Below are 20,426 nucleotides of genomic sequence, written 5' to 3'. Positions count from 1 at the left end.
CCTGCATGGACAGACAGACAGACAGACAGACAGACCCTACCCCATGCCCCTCCAGGCCCAGGGGGCACTGGCCTGGGAGAGACCTGCACGGTCCCAACCTCCAGTCCTGGTCTAGCCCCTGTTCCCAGTCTGGCCTCCCTCTCCAAGCTCCAGGCCATCACTCCTGGGCCATGCCAGGGCCATGCCCTTCTGCCAAGCTCCTAGCCCTCCTCCCCCATGCCGGACCCAGACAGCACAGGGTAAGTTTCAACATAAAAGATTAAGACATTTCTCTTTGACTAAATGTTCTTCTGCCCCACATAATTCCACCATATCCTGGTACTTTCAATAGCAATTTCAGTTGAAAAACTTCAAGAACTAGAGATTCAACACAGAAATGCCCTATTCATCTTAGTTAGTCCTTTTAAATGTTGTTCAAATCCCAAAGTCTTTAGTCAAGCCAGGTTCAATGAGGTAATGTGGAATTTGCCATTGAAATCACTGGCAGTTTGAATGAGGACAGAAGAAGAGACCAAGGCTACATCTACACTGCAGGTTTCTTGCGCAAGAACTGTTTTGCACAAGAGTTCTTGCACAAAAGATCTTGCTCAAGAGCATGTCCACACTGCCGTGTGCTTTTGCACAAGAGATGTGCTTTTGTGCAAGAGCATCCATGGTGGTGTGGATGCTCTCTTGTGCAAGAAAGCTCTGATGGCCATTTTAGCCATAGGGGTTTCTTGCAGAAGAAACCCCGGTTGCCTGTCTGCACTGCCTTCTTGTGCAAGAGCTCTTGCGCAAGAGGGCTTATTCCCCGTGGGGAGAGGAATAACTCTCGCGCAAACAGCACTCTTTTCTGATGCTTTACTGTAAATTTACTTGTGAAAGAACACGTGTGCGGTGTAGACACTCTGCAAGACACTGCGCAAAAAGCCTGCAGTGTAGACGTAGCCCAAGGGTTTAGCCTTTTAATTTTAATTCCAATATTTCAATTAGAAAACGAGGGAGAAGTCTACTTTCCTATTTCTTGTAGACATGAGCAGGTGTAAGTTCATAGAACCATTCAGTGAGTGGAAACAGCTAGAGTTTGCAAGGTCTGTTCCTCAAGAATTCTAATTTTATAACAGTAAGGAAAAAAAATTTAATGTAAGTGTAAAGTAAATGAATTAACTCCCCAAAACAGAGGCCTGTGACTTAGCTTTATGAAGTCTTGCCTTCCTGAAGACACTTCCTTCTCTGTCTCCCAGACATCTGCCCCCAGGGAAGTGAAGATTAAATCAAATCCTTGCTCAACAGGGACCATTTATTGCCCCTTCATGCTCTCCTATCACGGTTTCTCCAAAGATATAAGCCAACATGTGCTCAAATGGTGTGTGAAATTGTAATTCAAAGTGCGTATTTTGGTTTGGGTTAGGGTCTTTTTTTAAGTCAAGACCCTATCCAATAAAATCCACTGTAGAATTCTTGTGTCCTTATCACGGGAAGTTGCAAAGTACTAACAAAGAATTCAAGTTCTTGACTGTGAAAGCTAGCATACAAGTATAAACACTGCAGCATTTGTAATGAGAGAGGGATCCAGCAATAACAGGTAAAAGTTCTGGGTCCTTAGTAGTTATTGTTTAATATTGTATATGCAAACACAGCAGTAGAAAGAGAACTTTTTGCAGTATAGATATGTGAAAAGATTTCAAACACTTCAATTAGATTATTAAGGTTCTGTGGCTTCACCCATGCCATTTTAAATATAACATTTTATCAGATACATTCCTGATAGCATACAGCTTCTCTCTCCACACCTTCCCTAAAATGCTTATGGAGGACAGGCCATGAACTGAAACTTAAAAAGAAGTCAGCCCCCTAAGAATCACATGATTCATTCAGCTTTTAAGGCGGATCTTAAATTAGGGGAGTTACTCCTAGTCATACAGTAGAAGGTTATGGAGCCTTCCTTTTAAATGAGGGAGGAAAGCACAGATGTAAAGAAAAACATGTCTCTTTTTTTAATCTGCTTGGTGGTTTTCATGGGTGATTGCTTGGGATGTCAGCATCAGCTCTGTCAGTGCTCTGACAGGATATTCATCTGCCAGGAGAGCCAAGTGACCCAGATTCCTCAGGACATTCCCAGGAACTCCACTGAACTGTAAGTAAGAAAAGGGAGCAGTTGCAATTTTCAAGGAGCAGCTTTACTGCTGTCTTGTAAAATAAACTTCTGCTTCTTCACTTACTATGCTCATTTTCATAGGAGTCCAGAAATTAGTGTAGGAGATTTATAACAGCTTTTTTAAAAGCAGAGAATTCTCATTAAATCACCATATCCCCTCTTCAAAACCTTAGTCTGTACAATGAGTTGCTGTTCCTCTACTCTCTATTTTAAGAACTTAGTTGAGAAAAGATCAGTTAAATAAAAGCATATGCAAAATTTTAAAACAGCTTCTCTTTGGTTCCATGTATTTCAAAAGGAATCTATCATTTTTATTATCCCAGTATCTAGGGACATACATTTTCTTTACAAACTGCTTTAGCGTAACTGAAAATAAGTGGAATATGTACCATGTTTTGCCTGCCATAGGGAACTTTGGACATGTGTTTGTACAGTAGCAACTTTCTAGAGAAGTGTTGATTTTCTAAAAAGGAACTTGTGGTTTTCATGTGCAGTCATACAACTCTTTAAAAGGTTATCAGTTCTCCCCCATTTCCCCCCCACAAAAAAAAATCTGAGGAAAAAGGTGATTCTTGAAACACTGACTCCATTAATGTTAAAGTAAGATTTAGTGTTGTCTTAGCTAATGACTTTCTAATTCTTAGAATTTCTAGTTGTTCCCCATAGGAGAAGTACAGTGTTGGACATCCAATATCTCCTAATTTGGAGACAAAGCAAGTGAAAAACTTTACATACAAGCCAGTATTGAACTTTAAAATAAGCCAAAATGTGTTTTCTCTTTCTTTGCTTTGAAGCAACTACACCTGTAGTGAACTAACATAATAAACTTAATGTAAAATGAGCATACCTGGTGTAAATCCTTTAATGGTAATTATAGAAGCCTGTCTGGATTGAAGGACTAAAATAGAATAAGAGAGATGATAGTTTACTAATTGTATCTTACAAATCATTTTACATCTGTTTTGATCTCAAAAGCTATGGAGTTATCTTAGCGTAAACACTATTTTTAATCAACAGAAAGGATGGCCAAAAGATGCATTGGGCACACAGCTTAAATTAAAAGCAATAGACTGCAGTGAGACTCTAGAAAAATGTCTAACTTAACTACAGGAAGGCATGGAGATTTAAATCATTAAACATCAGCTAGAGGGGAAATCATCCATCTACAATTAGAGTGGTCTAAATCCTGGGTGAGCCACTCTCCAAGCATATATGGCTAATTTTGTTTGATTCATTTCTTTAGATTACACATTTAGGATCTGCCATCTAAGGACTAAGCAAATCAGTATATCCCTAGTTTTATAAGGAAATGGAACTCCAAACAGTGGCACCTATTAAAGAGGGACTTGGTAAGGTGTGGGCAACCATGTACTAGATTATTGGGGATTGCAAATTCGTCAGCTTCTCAGAATGACTACTACTCCGGTGGGGTGTAATAACTGAAACAAGCTACTTGGAGAATGGCTTTGTATGATTAAAAATGGTAAGTAATATTTCAAGAAGAAAGCATTTATCTAAATTATATAGCCTTGAGAGTTAGAAGCTTTGGGCCAGACTATCTTCTCACTTAGAACAGTTTTGATCCTTTTGATGAACTCTTTGCCTCATTGTAGTCAATGACAAACTTTCATTGATTTCACTTAGCTCAGGATTTTACTCATAGCCGTCCCTAATACAGATATGTGTGTAAATGAGACTAGAACTAGACTCTTTCCATGTACTGTACTGTGGCAAGACTAGTAATGGGCAAACCTTAAAAAGGTTCATGCTGTGTCAGAAAACGGTCTATAAAAATGGCATCTTCCTACTCAAAGCATTCTTTGCTGTGGGTCAGATGTACTGATTTAACTGTGAACTCCAGCTAGCACTGCAGATTCAATGTAGCTAGATTCTATTCCAGCCTTATGTCTCTTTGACAACATGTAGGAGCCCAAAATAATGCAGGGACTGTGGACCATTTTAATAATGTGAATAATGACTAGTGAGTGGTATTGTAAAAAGGGCTAAGCTTTCCTCCTTCTGCAGGCATCATTTCTTTCTGTTTGCATTCAGCTTCTGACAGCTGCTTCTCACTCAGGTCCAGATTGTGTGCATGAGAGCAAGGATACAGTGATATTCATGTTTTTTGCCTTCCTCTGCAGCATGAGGCATGGTCACTTGTAGGTTGAAACTATTGTGAATGATGAATTCTCTGCAACTTGAAGCATTTAAAGCATGATTTGAGAACTTAGGTAACTCAACCAGAGATTAGGGGTGTATTTCAGGAGTGGGTGAGGTTCTGTGGACTGCGATGTTCAGGAGATCAGACTAGATGCTCTCAAGTTCCTTTATGACCTTACTGTCTACAAGCTTGAGATAGGGGATCTGCATGTATTCAGAATACTTCTGGCATTTCACCCTGTTTTTTCCACAGGCTAATCTAATAGCTTCATATAGACATTGAATAACAGCCTTGACATGTGAAAGCTTTAGAAATGGAGGAAGACTTGCTGATTGCAAACCTGGGGGGAGGGGAGAGGTTAGTCCAAAAGGAAGGCTCTGAGCCATTTCAGGATGTCTCTGTGCCTCCCTAACATAGGCCAAACTTTTGGAAGGAGAATGTTCTGTTTCCATTTGTTTTTTTTGCAGGTTTAGGAGACCTGACTAGATGGAATTTGGCAGGGGCCAGAAATTCAAGGAGACCAACAGGGTGGTTTCTTATTTCTGGCTGAAACTTCAAATACAGTAGCCCAAAAATTTCTATCAAAGGGTTGATTAAGCCAGTTGGGAGAGCTGTCTAAAAACCAGTGGCCTCAAAGAAAAGCTTAAATGTAGGATACTACAGGATTTACACTTTTTTAAAAGTCATTAAAGTTTTAGTCTTTCTACTCTTTAACATTAAAATTAGATGTGGGTTAAAAAAACTAAGATTTGCTTCACTCTCAGATCTTGGGATTTGGCAAAATACACTTAACAACAAGAAGAAGTGTGAACAGCTGTTCTTAATGTTTGCAGCTGGAAGTAGAAATAGAAACATCACAAAAGAAGTTACTCATACTATAATACATTATTCTTCTATCAGGCTTTTCATCTGAGGGGAGCTGAGTGATTGGGCAGCAAAATGACAGATGGAATTCAATGCTGATAAATGCAAAGTAATGCATATTCGAAAACATAATTCCAACTATACCTTGAAATTGAGATCTAAATTAGTTGTTACCATTCAAGAAACATCTTGGATTCATTATGAATAGCCCCCTGAAAATATCTGCTCAATAAGCAGTGGCAATCAAAAAAGCTAAGTGTTAGGAAAGGGATAGAATATAAAATAAAATTTGTATATAGATCCATGATGTGCCCCACATCTTTAATACTGTGGGTAGTTCTGGTCACTCCATCTCAAGATTTCACCACATGTTCTCTATATGCCTTTTAAAATCAGCATTCCAGTTTCACTAAGTTGTTGAGGGTGCATCACCGTTAAGGAATATAATGAACATTTTGTCTTAAACCTCTGCAATACATAAACATTGCATTTTCTTTGCCTTCCACATATGTGTCTTTGTACTTGTGGTCAAATATATTTATTTTTATACTATTGTGTTAAGCTTGGGTAGGTATCTGTTCTTTGAATAATCAGCAACCTTGGAATAGCAAATTCTACATTAATCGTCACAAACAAGCTAGATGTATAATCTAACAATTTGGAACAACAGCTACAAACCAAACTATTTGCATCAGGATTTGCTATAATTTCCTTTAAATCTTTAGGGAAAAAAATAAAATAAAGGCTTGTACTGTTACCAGGTAATTATCATAAGAATTAACTGTTCCCATATTTTCAACAGTGCTGGTTTGCTACATTAAAAACAAGGTGTATTGCCCCAGGTCACTGATGAGTTACTTTGGTACAGGCTGTGATTCGATAATAAGAATTGTAATTGTGTGCAAATATCAATAAGTCTCTTAAAACAGCAATGACTAGCCCCCTACAGTTTGATGCTCTTCTATCTTGCACTGGTATAAATAGGACTCAATCAAATTATACAGCTGTAAAGAATGTGTGAGAGGAGAATCAGGCCACCCGAGTCTTATTCCAGTATGCACTAGACTCCGCGTATAACCTAGAATAGATTATTTGAGGCTGGCCATCTTGGACTCTTCCAAAGGCTTTCTGAGGGACCCTAAAGGAACTAGATACTGTAAAGGGAGAAAATGAGGAAAGGAGAGAAATAAACAGAGTACTAAAGGAGAAATCAAAAGAAAGTAGTACTATAGGAGGGGGAGATATTGAAATAGTTGAAGAAAGATGAAGATGATAGGAAAAGGAAGGCCAACAAGCACAGGAAATGGAAAGAGGCAAAGAACAGAGAAGTATGTGCAGAAGCAGAAACATCAGGGCTGTGTCTAAACTGGCCAGTTTTTCCGGAAAAATCAGCCGCTTTTCTGGAAAAACTGGCCAGCTGTCTACACTGTCCGCTTGAATTTCTGCAAAAGCACTGACTTCCTACTATAAGAAATCAGTGCTTCTTACGGAAATACTATGCTGCTCCCGTTCGGGCAAAAGTCCCTTTTGCGCAAAGCTTTTGCACAAAAGGGCCAGTATAGACAGCTGAGATTTGTTTTCCACAAAAAAACCCCGATCGCGAAAATGGCGATCGGGGCTTTTTTGCGGAAAAGCACGTCTAGATTGGCACGGACGCTTTTCCGCAAAAAGTGCTTTTGCAGAAAAGCGTCCGTGCCAATCTAGACGCTTTGTTCCGAAAATGCTTTTAACGGAAAACTTTTCTGTTAAAAGCATTTCCAGAAAGTCATGCCAGTAGCCCAGAAGTAGAAACATTGAGTAACCAATAGGAGAAGGGATAAGACAAGAACAGAAAGAAATTAAATTCAAAAGGTTTATATATTTTAAAAAAAAGCACAGAACTAGAGAAGGAATAGGAAAACAAGTTGAGTAAGGGAGAGCATTGGGAATGGAAAGTTTAGATGGAGCCTTGAAAGATAAAGACACAAATGTGTACAAAAATATGAAAATAGATTGTGTGTCTGTGTCTAATTTAATGTTATAGTGAGTGGTTTTGGTTGTTTTTTGTTTGTTTGTTTTTGTTTTTTGCATTTTTCCATTGCCCACATGAAATCAGAGTCCAGTTTGGAAACCTATTTCTCAGCAGCAAGGATGTGTATAAAAAATACTGAATCTCATAGTAGTTCAGATTCAGAACACTCAGTTCCCTGCCCTTCTTCTCTGACAGCAGAGTCCTAACCACTACCTTCTGGTTCTTTCCATCTCCCTCCTCCACACAACATTGCTTTTGGAGGAGTTACTCTTACCCCCATGCTTCTAATCTCTGTCTACTTTTGGAAATCTAACAGAAGAGCTCTGTTTGCAGACAGGCATGGTAAACAGCACATGAGGAGGGTTTGTTTGCTTCCATTTGAAAATGTGGGAAAGGGTGCCTGCAAACTATAGCCCTTGTTCACAATGTGTGCATTTACAAAGGGGGGGCAGTGGGTTTGGGGTGCAGGGGCTCTGATGTGCACAGAGTGGGGTCTCCCCTCCTGCACAACCAGAGATGATCCCTTCAAGCCCATTGCAAACAGGATGGCACACATGGCCTAATAATTTGTTGAGGGTGAGCAAACAGAGGTGGAGTTCAGTTTTATCAATTACAGAATTTCCTCCATTGTATCCAGCTTACCATGCGTAATATTGGTCTTCTCCAAAATGATGGTAGGGAACGGAAGCTACATCATTGTGATCAGAGACCTTATGCTGCTCTGCCTTTTGCTGCAATGTTGCTAGATCTCTTACTGCTGGCTTGGAATGAGGAGTACTACCATTGAGGATGGAATAAAGCAGTCCTCCCCAGAAACCTTCTGAGAAGGATTTCAGTGCACCTAGAGACTTTGTAGAGATAAGCAGGAATCTTCCCTGCACCGTCTCCAGGCACATTACCGGTAAACTTTTCCATGAAGCACCTACTGTGTAGATCTACTGGTGTCCAGTCCATTATCCCTGTTGCCCAGGGCAGATCAAAGATTAAACCCAATTACATATAATCACTGTAGTGTGGTTACAAGTGTGCACTCACCAGAGGTGCCATCCCTACCATCAGGGTTCAGCAATAATAGGTCCTGGGAGGGGATTGCCTCCAGAGTTTGGAAAGTCCTAGCAGTGGGAAGAGCAGATCCTCCACTTGCCTGTTGAGCATTCTCCTCCTCATCTACAATGTCCTCCTCATTGTTGCTCGAGGCTGCCTGAAGAGTCGATTGGGAAGATAACTACAGACAGTTTTGGGATAGTAATGGGGTCCCCTCCTAGAATCCATAGAAGCTGCATATCTGTGGCTCTGACCATAGAAGCTGCAGGTCTGTGGCTCTGACCTAGAATGACTGTTTGCCTCCTTTGTCTTCTGGTACACTTGCCTGGGTTCCTTTATTTTCACACAGTACTACTGGGTGTCTGTTGCATAAATTGCAAGGTTTCGTCCCCTTGGAGGCTAGTCTGATTTACCCCAAGAAGAGAGTCACACTTTCAGGCTGGGTCCAACTCAAGTTTATTGGTTGCAACCACGGTACGGCTAAGGAACTCAATGTTCAAATCAGAGCCGACCCCCAACATCTCATATGCAGGGGTTTTTATAGGGTTCACATCCTTCCTGGTTTAGGTGCCTTAACATGATAGGTTACTTCATTTTTGACGTTTAGCATTCCTATAGGTCAGGTTAATTTTCCCAATGAGGTTAAATACAATGCCTACTTGCTGACTTTGTGGTTACAGCTGTGTTACATTCATTCATTTTTGCTGAACAATGGGCAAGCCATACTTCCCTTTTTCCTTTCCTGCTTGAGCCGGTCACAAGTTTAAAGGATGTGGAATCTATCCATATCTCTACTTAACAGAAGACTGGTTTCACTTCCCTTCGTCTCCTTATTATAAGTTATTACCTGTGACAGGCCTTGACCTTTGTCATGTCTTACTCCTATACAAATAGCAAATATATCTAAGCATTAGCAATGTATGTATATTGTACGTGCCCCTCATAGGGGAATCAATGGCTCCGGGGGATTTGACTTCCCTTTTACACATCATGTCCCTGCTGTATCCTCCCCGCCACCCACCTCCCCGTGTCATTTTGGCATTTCTTCTGCTGGTTCAGAGTTCTGCCTGTACAGATTCTTCTCCCACAGAGTATTCAGATCCAGTATATCCTGAAAGCTCCATGCTAGTGCTTGCTTGCAACTCTAGGCATTGATGGTCAGGTATGCTGCTGGACTTGCTATGCTGACCAACCAGGAAATGAAATTCAAGAGTTCCCAGGAGTTTTCCCGTGTACCAAGAAGTACAGCAGAGTCGAAAGTGTTGGCTAGAGTTGTCATATTGGTGCACTGAGACACACCTCCTGGAGTCCCAGAATGTTGACTTGAACAACATTGTGTCTACACTATCACACATTTGATTCTGGAAGGTCAAATATAGCTCTACTCTCGACAAGGTAGAGTACAGCAGTAGATTTTAAGAGGGTCAGCAGAAGGGCCTTGGTGTCAACACATTCATTATAAATGGAATTAACTTTGACCTAACCTCTTAGTGTAGACCAGGACTAAGTGTAGACATAGTTTCCAGAGCCTGAGGATTTGTCTGCTTGAAGAGTTAGTCAGGAACAGCTATTCTGGAACAACTCCTTCTGAGGACACTTGTCTGGAGTAAGGGTGCCTTGTTCTGAATTAGTTTGATCTGCTTAGGAAGTGGGCTATTCTAAACCAGAAAAATGTGATCTTAATGTGGAATAAAAGTGTCCATGCATGGAGTCTTTTCTGGCATGGCTATTTCACTTTAAATTTGCTTACTACTTATCTAGAGTAACTTTCAGGTTTGGACAATGACTTGACTTTCAGCATTGTAAGACCTAATGGCAAGATTTAAAAAAATATTTGTTTAAGCACCCAAAAATGAAGGTGACACTAGCAAGATTTTTAAAATCATCTCAACACCTAACTTCCATTGTTATTAATTGGATTCAAGTCCCAGATCTACAAAGTGGTCCCAAGCTAAGCACTCTAGGGACTCCAAGTCCTTCACTGCTTATTTTAGGCTCCAAAAATCTGACATTGAAGTCATCTTTGCAAATGTAGACCAACAGAAACCGAGGTGCCTTGGAGACTTAGGCACCTCCAGGGTGCAAAGACAGCTGAGAAGCAGTTTTGAAAATGTCAGTGGTGCCTAAGTCATGGATTTAAAGTTTTAAACGGCTGTTTGGAACCTACATATCTATAAGGAGTTAGGCCTACATGGTTCAGAAAATCCAGCTAGGCACCTATATGAATCTTTAGGGATCGGCCTAAATATCTTTAAAATCAATGTCCCAATTTCAAACATGAGTTAGGCACATAAAAACTTTAGCCCTTTCCCTTTCATTGAGACACAGGAGTCTAATTCTTTTTTGAACATGGGATTTACCAGCCATGGTAAATAGGAGGTAGGGATCTGAACTTTCAGCCTGGCAACACCGGGCCTTTGGTGCTTTTTAAAGTTATCCATGGTATTTTAAAACTTTACTATTTCTAGCAAAGTTTCTAAACTGTGCACAGAGAAATCCCAATAGAAAGGGTAGAACCTTTTGAAATGGTTCAAATTTTTAAAGGCACCCACTGAAGCAGTTCAAGGAGATTGTGAAACATGCTTTAAAAAAATGTCATAGGTGTGACTAATCCACACAGGATAACCACATACTACTGCAGCAAACTAATGGGGTTATTTCTTTAGTTTAAGTTGTGAGGCTGAACAGTAGGAGCTATGAGAATTGCAAGGGAAAATCATCATCAAGTTATTTACCATCTTTCATCTATTTTATTTCTAAGAAAAGGAAAAACAGTTTCTACTTTATCTAGTTTTACTTGAAATACTGTATAGCAAACTGTGTAACAGCCTTGAAAGTCTGAAACTATTTGGAACTAGGGATGTGAAAGGTTAACGGTGAGACTGAAGCAGCTCTCCACCTGCAGGCTACTCCAATGGGCTGGAACAGTCCCCTACCCACATCCTGATTAATTGATTAAGCCTAACATTTAACCAGTTAACTGATTAACCAAGAGTTTACATCCCTATCTGGGACAAGGTCACAGTTAACTTCAACTGACATTTTCACCAGCTGAGGATCAGGCCCCCTGTCAGCAACATGGAAGAATGCCAACTCTTAATAGCAGCTGTTGGTAATGTTAATCTTTGTGCCAAAAAAAATACCTTTATAAAAGTAGGTGCTATTTCTCTTAATGGTTTATGTTGGTTTTGCTTATGAGGGATAAACACCTTAGTTGAAATGGCCACATTCTTTTTCAGAACTTGTCCTTTCTAGGAAAAAGATGTAAATGATTTTACACTGCGTACCTCTTGTTTGATTAGATGGCTCTCAGCAGTAGTAAAATTTAGGTAATTAAAATTTAGATCATATCAAGTCACAGGCCAGATTAAAGCCAGGATTTCACACAGGTTCTAAGAATATAGACAATTATTCTTCCTAGTTGTCCTGTGACAACATTAGCTTTAACAAGGAGTCCTACTGAGACATCTTTACTCAAGCATGTCAGTATGAATCCAATCCCACAACCCTTACTAAAGGCAAGTTTTTTTAAAAAAAGTCTACCTGTTGCTGTGGTCAACATTGCAACCCTAACTGATTTAGAGGCCTAAATCTCATTTTCAAAAAGAATTTAGGCACTTGGGAGCATATGTCTCACTATCAATCCTAAATCAGATAGGTGTTTTAACACAGAGCACAGCAACATGTTGGTCTTTGTTCTTATATGTAACCCATCACTAAATCCATGCATGAGTAAGAGTTGCAGGAGTGTGAATTCAAGATTTGACTTTTTTCCTTTTAGTCTCTTCCACTATTTGTGTTCCCAGTCTTCAGTAAGGTTCAATATGCGGCCAAAAAGCATCACATCCTGTTCTGCACAAACGCTAACAGAAGTGTTAGAAGAATCATGAGAAGAAGAATCTAATTTCAGAAAATAATTTGGAATATCAAAGCCACCTCAGGAATCCCAGGCCCAATTAGAAAAGTGTTTCTCAAGTTCAGGCTTAGAAAGTACACTATTTTCTAAAGGGCTGAATGCAGAATATTTTATTTAACTTCAGACGGATGGAACAGTCAGTTATTAAACACAAAAATAACAAAGTGTTTCTGGAAACAAAACTCCCTACTCAAATTCTTTGGAGGTGGAGGGAGGCAGGGATGGGGGAAGGAATACAAGTTGCTGTAATGCTTTGAAATGTTTTTAAAAGAAGCTCAAGAAACTTTGGGTTTGGGAACAAGAGCATTGGGAAAGAATGAAAATGTTGAGAGGAATGGGGGAGAAAAAGGAGGCCACAGTATTGTTCAGAACTAGATAAAAGGGCTTCTGATGTACTCTGCACATTCCAAACATAGCAAGAAAGTGAAAATCCAGCAAGATGGGAGATGAGGCAAACACTTTTTTCTTCATTTGGTTTCTTTTAGTAGAGGGCTTTCTTTTCAAAGGAGAAGGGGGTAGGGAGGGAGAAAAAGACCCAATTTTATTCTAAGCTGTGACCAAGGAGACAGATCTGGAAGATAGAGAACAATTGTATGGGTGGGGGGGTGTTCATATTTGATAAAGATACTATGGGGAAAGGTGCTGTCTTTTTCTTGTTTAACTGAAATATTCTCTCAGCATCGAGAACATGAGGAGCAAAGAAAAATTAGTTACAAACATTTTTTTTTTAAATGAATACAGAGGAAGACTGTCAAGCTGGCAGGTTAAGAATATGACCAGCTTTCTTATATATATATAAAACACTTTCAAATCCATGTTATACTTGCCCTCTGTAATAACTCCTGATATTAATTTGAAGATGGATCTGGTCCTATCAATCTTTAACATTTCCACATACTCCAGCTCTCACCATATAATTTGGTGCAGTTAGGATCTCCATCTTACCTTCAAATTAATCTCTGATTCCCTGCCTCCCATTTCATCATGTGACTGCATTTAGGGCTCCAGCAAGTACACTCAGGAAAAGAATCCATGTCCAGGGTCATAACATCCAATGTCTGCACCAGCACTCTACATTTGCTACAAGATACTACATTGATTAGCAAGCAATACAATCTGTCTGGGACCTAGCCCCTGAGCACCTGCATCAGGAAATTGGCTGCAGCTGGGAGGCAATTACCTTTCTGCTTGCTCAGTCTCTTTCCCCAGCTGAGAGAGAGTCTGAACAGAGAGTCACAGTTATGGCCTTCCATGATGTTCTGTGCTTATGTTCCTCACAGGGGCATGGGTAACCCTGAACTGCACTCACGGTGGCTTGACATCTCCAGTCAAGAACATTCCTAGAGGTTTGGAGAAAGCAGAGAAAGTAAGATGGGAGTGGAAAGGATCTGTAAAGATCTCCTCCTGATTAGGGGGGAAGAGTTGACCCTGAAGAGCACCCTGTCCCTGAAGACAGTTCTGACTGGTGTATCTGCTCTAGTGAGAAACAAAACAACTAATGGAGAATAATACAACAAACACTGCATCAGACAGTGATAGCAGCAAAGCAAAAACTGCCCTGACTCAAAACAGTTCCCTTTGACTTGAATAGTGCTCCAAAAAACTGGTTCTGGACAATAATTATTGTACCACAGACTGGGGAACTCTCCATTTTCCTGTCAGTTACACATTGCTGCCACTGTGTTTGGAACCACACAGCATTTGTATCCTAACTCTCAACATACCATATTGCTGTAAGGTGCAGGAAAAACACCTCAGTAAAGAAAGAAATGTCATGGGGAGAGCCCACAGAACTAGTTGTAATAAGTAACTTTTTCTAAAAGAGAGAGAGAGAGAGATCTGGGGTAGGGATGTGAAAGTGTAAATGGTTAACCAGTGAGGCTGGGCTTGTTGATTATCCTTCATGGTTACACACAGCTCCCCTCTGCCCCACAGCACTGAGGAGAGAGAGGCAAGAGCCAGCCCATGTGGGGAGCCGGCTTTGAAGCCAGTTCCCCACTTGCACCAGCTCCCAAGGAGCCACCTCCCCCCACTGTATCAAAGGCAGCAGTGCTGGGGGAGAGCAAACAGGAGCCAGTGCTCATGGGGAGCCATCTTTTAAGCTGTGCTGTCCCTCCCCCCGCACTGCTGCCTCTGATACTGAGGCAGTAGTGCAGGGAAGAGGGGCAGACAACTCCACCGGAGCTGGTGCATGTGGGGAGCTGACTTAAGCTGTCCACATGCACCAGCTCGCAGGGAGTTGACTTGCCCCCCCCCCACCCCATGTGTAAACGTGTAATCACTAAACATTTCAGTGGTTACACATTTACCTGAGTAAACACATTTTAACATCCTTAATCTTGGACTATTCTGTTTTTACTATTATATCATTTTATTTAGCATTTTTGTAGCATCTCTCTTTAAAGAATCTAAGGGTGTCCACAAATATTAACTAAATAAGCTATGGCTACACTGCTGTCTGAGGTGTAATTGCAGCCCAGATACACAAACCTACTCTAAAACCAGCAGTTTTGCTTCAATACAGTCTGTACATGCTCCCCTGCCTCTCCCCCCACAGGGACACTAGAAAAATGCTCTTATTGCTAGTCTGGGCTGGAGTCTGTGCATGTCTATGCTGCCACCATCAGCACTGCTGCTATTAGCTGTGCTGATGTGAGTGAAACCAGTGGGATGTGCAACACATCTGAGCTGTGTCTAGACTGACCAGTTTTTCCGGAAAATCAGCCGCTTTTCTGGAAAAACTTGCCAGCTTTATTTTCCGCAAGATCCACGTCTAGACTGGCGTTTTTTTCCAGCAAAGCTCCGTGCCGAAAAAAAGCGGCAGCCATTTTTATGCTAATGAAGCGGGGGAGATTTAAATCCCCACTTCATTAGCAATTGCGATACGTCTAATTTGCATCCGTTTTACGAAAAAGGGATGGAATCTAGATGTAGCCCTTTTGTGATACATTTGTGGGGTTGTTTAAAGGACCTCTTGTACCTTCATATACCTTTCTAATAGCTTTCTCATCACAGAAGAGTTTTATGTAACCCACACATCTAGTGTGGTTCACTGTCCCATGTGGTGGCACTTAGATCACATACAGTGAGAGGTAAGAACAAGGGAGCTCTACAGCCCACTGTGAGAGCTGGCTGGATTTTAGCTCAAGCAGTAGAGGCTCCTATACTAAATTCCAGAGGTCCCAGGTTCAAATGTGCTTGAGGGTGGTTGTATTTACTCTTAGCAGCATCAAATGCATACCTGCTGCTTTGTGTACACAAACAGTATAGTACACTGTTTCTCAAATGCAGCCACCAGGGGTTTTTCATGTGGCCACAGACCTCCTGGGTAGAGGAGCAAAGCATCACTCTTTTCCCTCTCTCCCTGTTGCTCCTAGATGCACTGCCCTGCACCACCTCTGGAGGTAGATGAAGCACAACACAGAAAGATCAAGGAGAGTTATTAACGTATGAAGGGGGGGAGGAGTAATGGGCTCAGGCTTCAGCCCTGGAGTGACTGTCAACAGGCTTGGGCAGTGGGACTTAAGGAGCCTGGCTGCATGGACCAGGGAGCTTTGGGTACCCACATTCCAGCTGCAGAGTTTTGGGAAAGGATGTTAAGTATCGAGTAATTTACTAGTTAAGTAGCCAAGGTGGCATTTCAAAGGGGCAGTGCCACACAGCTGAGCCCAGATTCAGCTGGACAGCACTACCCCTTGGACGCACCCCCTCTTCCCCCCCCCCTTTGCTGCCTCTATCCGATAGAGGCAGAAGGGGGGGGGGATCGATTAATTGACTCAACTATCTGATAAGCAAATGCTTATTGGTAGTTGACTAGGTCAGTGCACAAAACTAAGGGTGTTAAGGACATGTGGCCCTGGCCTTTGGCCATGCGGCATCAGGGTCCAACTCCTAGACACACAGCAGCAGGCTATTATCCTGGCTCTGGCCACAGCCCCTGGTGTCAGCCACTGGCACTGGGTGCTGACTCACAGCCTCTTTGCTCTGACCCCCAACCCTAGTGGCTGACCCAGGAACAAGCCCAGGCCAACAGCCCCAGCTGCTGAGCCCCAGCCCTGACAGCCAGTGACCACCAATCATGGGTTCTGGACCCGGATACTGACCCTTAGCCCCAGCTGGGTGGTCGATGGTGCCAATCTGGGCTTTAGCAAGGACCAGCCCTGTTGCAGATGCTCTGTCCCAGCTGTTCAGCAGTAGATGCTGGCCCCAGACAGAGATCCAGAGAGGCAAGCTCCAACCCCCAGCCCTAGATGCAGAGCCTGGGTGCTGGCACTCAGCGCTGGCCATGTGACAGGAGTTGTTGGTCACAGGCACTAATCCTTAGCCCTGGCCAGCTGGCATAGGCTCCAGTGGGTGCTGGCCCCAGGTGCTGGCCTCTGGCTATGCAGCAGCAGGTACTTGCCCTAGGCACCTACCTCTGACTCCCTATGCCCCTGTTATTCCTGGCCTCTGCTGTCTCTCCTGGCCCCACATCCATCCCCCAGGCACTCACTGCCTCCCTGATCACATCCATCCCACCATTATTCCTGAGTCGCATGATTGCCCCTCTGAGGCCCCTATCCAGGACTTCCTTACACCTGGGGCTTGCTAAGAAACACTCATGCAGGGAGGTGGTGGAATCTCCATCCCTAGAGATTTTTAAGTCCCAGCTTGACAAAGCCCTTGCTAGGATGATGTAGTTGGTACTGACTCTCTGTTTTTAGCAGAGGATTGGGCTCAATGACCTCCTGAGGTCTCTTCCAACCCTATGATTTTGCATCCTCACTTTTTTCTACCCTCTTAATTCCTGTACAAGTTGCATCTCCTGTAACTGGGACTCCCTGGTTCCCGGACCGTGGGTGTCCCTGGACCAGAGAGCCCTGTGGCAGGAGGCAGTCCAGCGGCACGGCCAGGATCCCCATGGCAGGGAGTGGTCCAGCCACGGCTGGAAGCATAGTTAGCAAGCTGGAGGCAGGGAGACCAACCAGGGCCAGAAGTGGAGCTGGCAGGAGGTGGGGGTTGTGAAGGGTGATAGCAGGGGACCTCTCCTGAATCAGCAAATTCCATCCTTCGGACCAGTCAGGTCCCAAGGATGCCTGACCTGTATTTGTATAATCATTCTGTGATTTTGATTAGATGAGCAACATTTCAGAGTGCTGTTACAGTTAGTAAATTTAAGGACAGCTGAGGTAGAGATTTTTGGCAGACATTTCAATTACAGATAGCTTACTAAATTGAGGGGTTTAGCCCTTGTATAGGAGAGGCCTTTGCATAAATTTAGCTTTTCTCTTTCCATGTCTCTCCCTGTTTTGTTTATATCCCTTCATAAATAGATGAACTGCCATGTGAAAATAAATATATAAACACACTCAAATTTTTCTCTGGCTCAAGTCACTCTTACACTAGCTACTGTTGGCTTTTGTGTGTGCATATAACATATATGGGACCAATCTGCAAAATTTAGATTTTGTTTTTTGACTACCTCACCTTCAGAGTTCGACAGTCTGTGAATGCAGAGATTTGGCTTGGGCTCTTTTCAGAAATGCGGTGCAACCTCAGCACTCAGACTCATTGAGATGGCTAACAATTAATAGTATTACAGGAATCCATTCATACCGCTGGCATGTTCTGGAACTATGGCTTGTAGGATTGTGAGATCCCAATTTGTTATGCTTGCCATTAGGTTTATCTGCATGAGATATGAACACAGTCTGGGAGAAATGCTTTCACACACTGGAAATCAGGGAGGCCACATTTTTGTTCAAGGTTTTGAATCTTCCCCCCTCTCCCCCCGCCACCCCCTTCAGGCTGCCAAGGAGCGGCCTTGGTTCTAGGTATAGATTCAGCTGTTTAATGTCCTCCAAGCTGAAGGAATGTAGTGGTGGTTATCAGCAGAAATAGGGAATAAGGCAGGGGTGTTTCAAAGCTCCACCATGAAGTCTCCTTGAAGACTTTCTGTAGTCCATGAATGTTTGTTTACATTTAAATTGGAGAAATGAGAGTCTTCTTTTTACTGACAGTGCCTCACTCTTTAGGTCATTCTAGAAACTTAAACAACAATATACTGGTATCAAACATATGAGCAACATGTTGAATATTCAATCCCTTCTGCTTAAAAGTTGAGTTCAGTGGACATTGGATCAGGCTTTAATTTTTTGTACAGGATATGCTATTTTTGTTTATGCACATGAAGGCAGAACACCCAAACTCCACACTGACCTAAATATGGACCCATAATAGGAATTGGGTTTTATTGTGTCACTGAAGCAGCTTTCAAAGGATAAGGTTAAGGCCACTGACATTTTATATAACGAAGCTTTGTACTAAATTCATAAGCACTTTTGTAATGATCAGACTAACTCCACACATTTCCAACTTACATTCGACTGGTGCATTAATTCTAGAATTCGTGGGTGGTTTCTTTTTTCTCTCTCATTAATACCTCAGTTTTAAATTAAGATGATGGTGACCTGAAACATGCACTATCCAAAAGGTGACAAATCAACCAAGTACTGTTGTCTCTGCATCCCAGATTCTGAATCTTAATAATCATTACATCACATGCTGGCTTTCCCAGCAGAAATGTGTGGGCAGATACACTCTGTGTACTTACAAGTGTTGACCTTGAATGAAGGAAAGCAATGGAGAAATATCAAAAACAAAAGAACACCCACGAAACCAACTTAGACAATTAAGTTATTCTCTTTCTATTCTTTACTTGTGTTTGTCTGAGTGTTAAATAATTCATAACTGGTGACCTAAGTATTGGATTGGTGACCTGTAATAACAGCACTCACACAATAAGACTACTGAATTGCTGCAATAGTAACAATCTTTTAAAAACTGCAGAGTGATAAGAAAGACACTAGGAAACAAACATCCTTAGCAAGTGACAGACTCCCAGTGCTAAGCTCAATTTCTTAGCACAGCAAAGTATAGCTTGTTTTCTTTTGAGATAGTCACGGAGGGAATGACCTTCTCCAGTAATACTTACTGTAACTATCATTTAACTAAGGTATTTCCGGCAACAAATTGCATGTTGTTGTTGTTGTCTTGTTTATTAAAAAAAATAGATAAAAGTACTGAATTGCTGAGACTAGTTTTAGAGATGGTAAATTAATTGTACATAAAAACTTTAGATACTAAGCTAACTGGTACATTTTGGTTGGTGAGTGATCAACTACAAAAATCTATGCTTTTTTTTTCTGCAAATCAAGCTAATCATTTAACCCTTAAGCAAACTACTAACCTCACAAAACAAGACAAAAAATATATCCCTAAATAATGAAATTATAACTAGAGGAGGCAACTCAGATACAACATGAAACTTCATAACACTTCCAAAGAAAGTTTGTTTAAATGTGAATATTCAGGAAACTTCCCGAAGAAATTTCAGGATGTGTAATAACATACCCTTTCCTTTTTGCAGGTGCTAATGAAAAAAACAAAATTCCCAATGTATACCAGGTCCATTTAAGTATGAGCCTTTTGCACCGATGACTATCAAACAGATAAGATGTACAGTACCTAATGTACAGTACATTTGCTGATTGTGGATACAGTCCAATAAGAATGTAAGGTCAATAGTTTTGGCATAATTGTGAGTTTTAAAAGTCCATCTCAGGATGTTTAGTTAAAAAGGTTTTTCATTATGTCATTAAATGGCTAAGCTGTGTTTATTTTCAAGCTTGCATACAGTGCAGAGAGTTTATCCAAAATATATTCCATTTAATGCAAGGTCTCCTATAGATTCCATTTAGATCAGGCCCTAATAGAGTGTTACCACTTTTATTGTATTGTCTAAATGTTTGGTCATAAGCACTGAAATCTCCACTAGTGGCTGAGTGATGCCTGCATTGTTCTCCTGAGTAATCAACATTTGTTTCTATAGGCTAAAAAAAACTAGATGACATTAAATTCGTATATAAATTAGACCCCTTTAATTATTCTGTCTCGGCACGTTATTGCTAATTTAATTGAGTATCCTGCCTCAGAATGGCAAGATTTAGATTCTACATTGGTTTCTGCTGGTAATGTGTGTGGGGTTTTGTGTTTTTTAATTTATTTTGAAATTCTAATAAGAAATATTGAGGAGGAAAAGGAAAGTTCCAAATCTCCTAATACTCAGTAGAGAGTATTATGTTTTACTAACTGCCTACCAGGTGAGCAGTCCAGATAAGCCACTCATCTCTAGCCCATCTAATTTTTTCATCATGTTTGTTGTCTTATAATAAATACAGTGTAAGTGACACTGCTGGATAAATCATTTCTTCCTGTCTGAATAGGAAATTACATTGCACTTGAATCATAATTG

General features: G+C 41.4%; 1 protein-coding gene and 1 long non-coding RNA gene across 2 annotated transcripts in view; one reads left to right on the top strand and one right to left on the bottom strand.

The window, feature by feature from the left end:
* The first annotated feature begins 1,609 nt into the window (after positions 1–1,609).
* Positions 1,610–20,426, top strand: part of FSHR (follicle stimulating hormone receptor) — a 130,752-nt gene continuing 111,935 nt past the window's right edge. The window contains exon 1 of the mRNA XM_075925453.2: positions 1,610–2,116. Coding sequence (XP_075781568.2) covers positions 1,932–2,116 — 185 coding nt within the window. The 5' untranslated portion in view covers positions 1,610–1,931. The remainder of the gene's footprint in view (positions 2,117–20,426) is intronic.
* On the bottom strand, positions 1,992–13,194 carry LOC149525187 (uncharacterized). Its single transcript, XR_016349270.1, has 3 exons — positions 13,079–13,194; positions 2,985–3,035; positions 1,992–2,114 (listed from the first exon to the last, which is right to left on the bottom strand). It is a non-coding gene; the product is annotated as an uncharacterized LOC149525187 (long non-coding RNA).

The sequence above is a fragment of the Pelodiscus sinensis genome, chromosome 3, assembly GCF_052426305.1.
Source record: "Pelodiscus sinensis isolate ZL-2025 chromosome 3, ASM5242630v1, whole genome shotgun sequence".
In the NCBI taxonomy this organism is placed as follows: domain Eukaryota; kingdom Metazoa; phylum Chordata; order Testudines; family Trionychidae; genus Pelodiscus; species Pelodiscus sinensis.
Note: the sequence above shows the minus strand (reverse complement) of the source record. Positions and strands in the feature narration are given on the sequence as shown.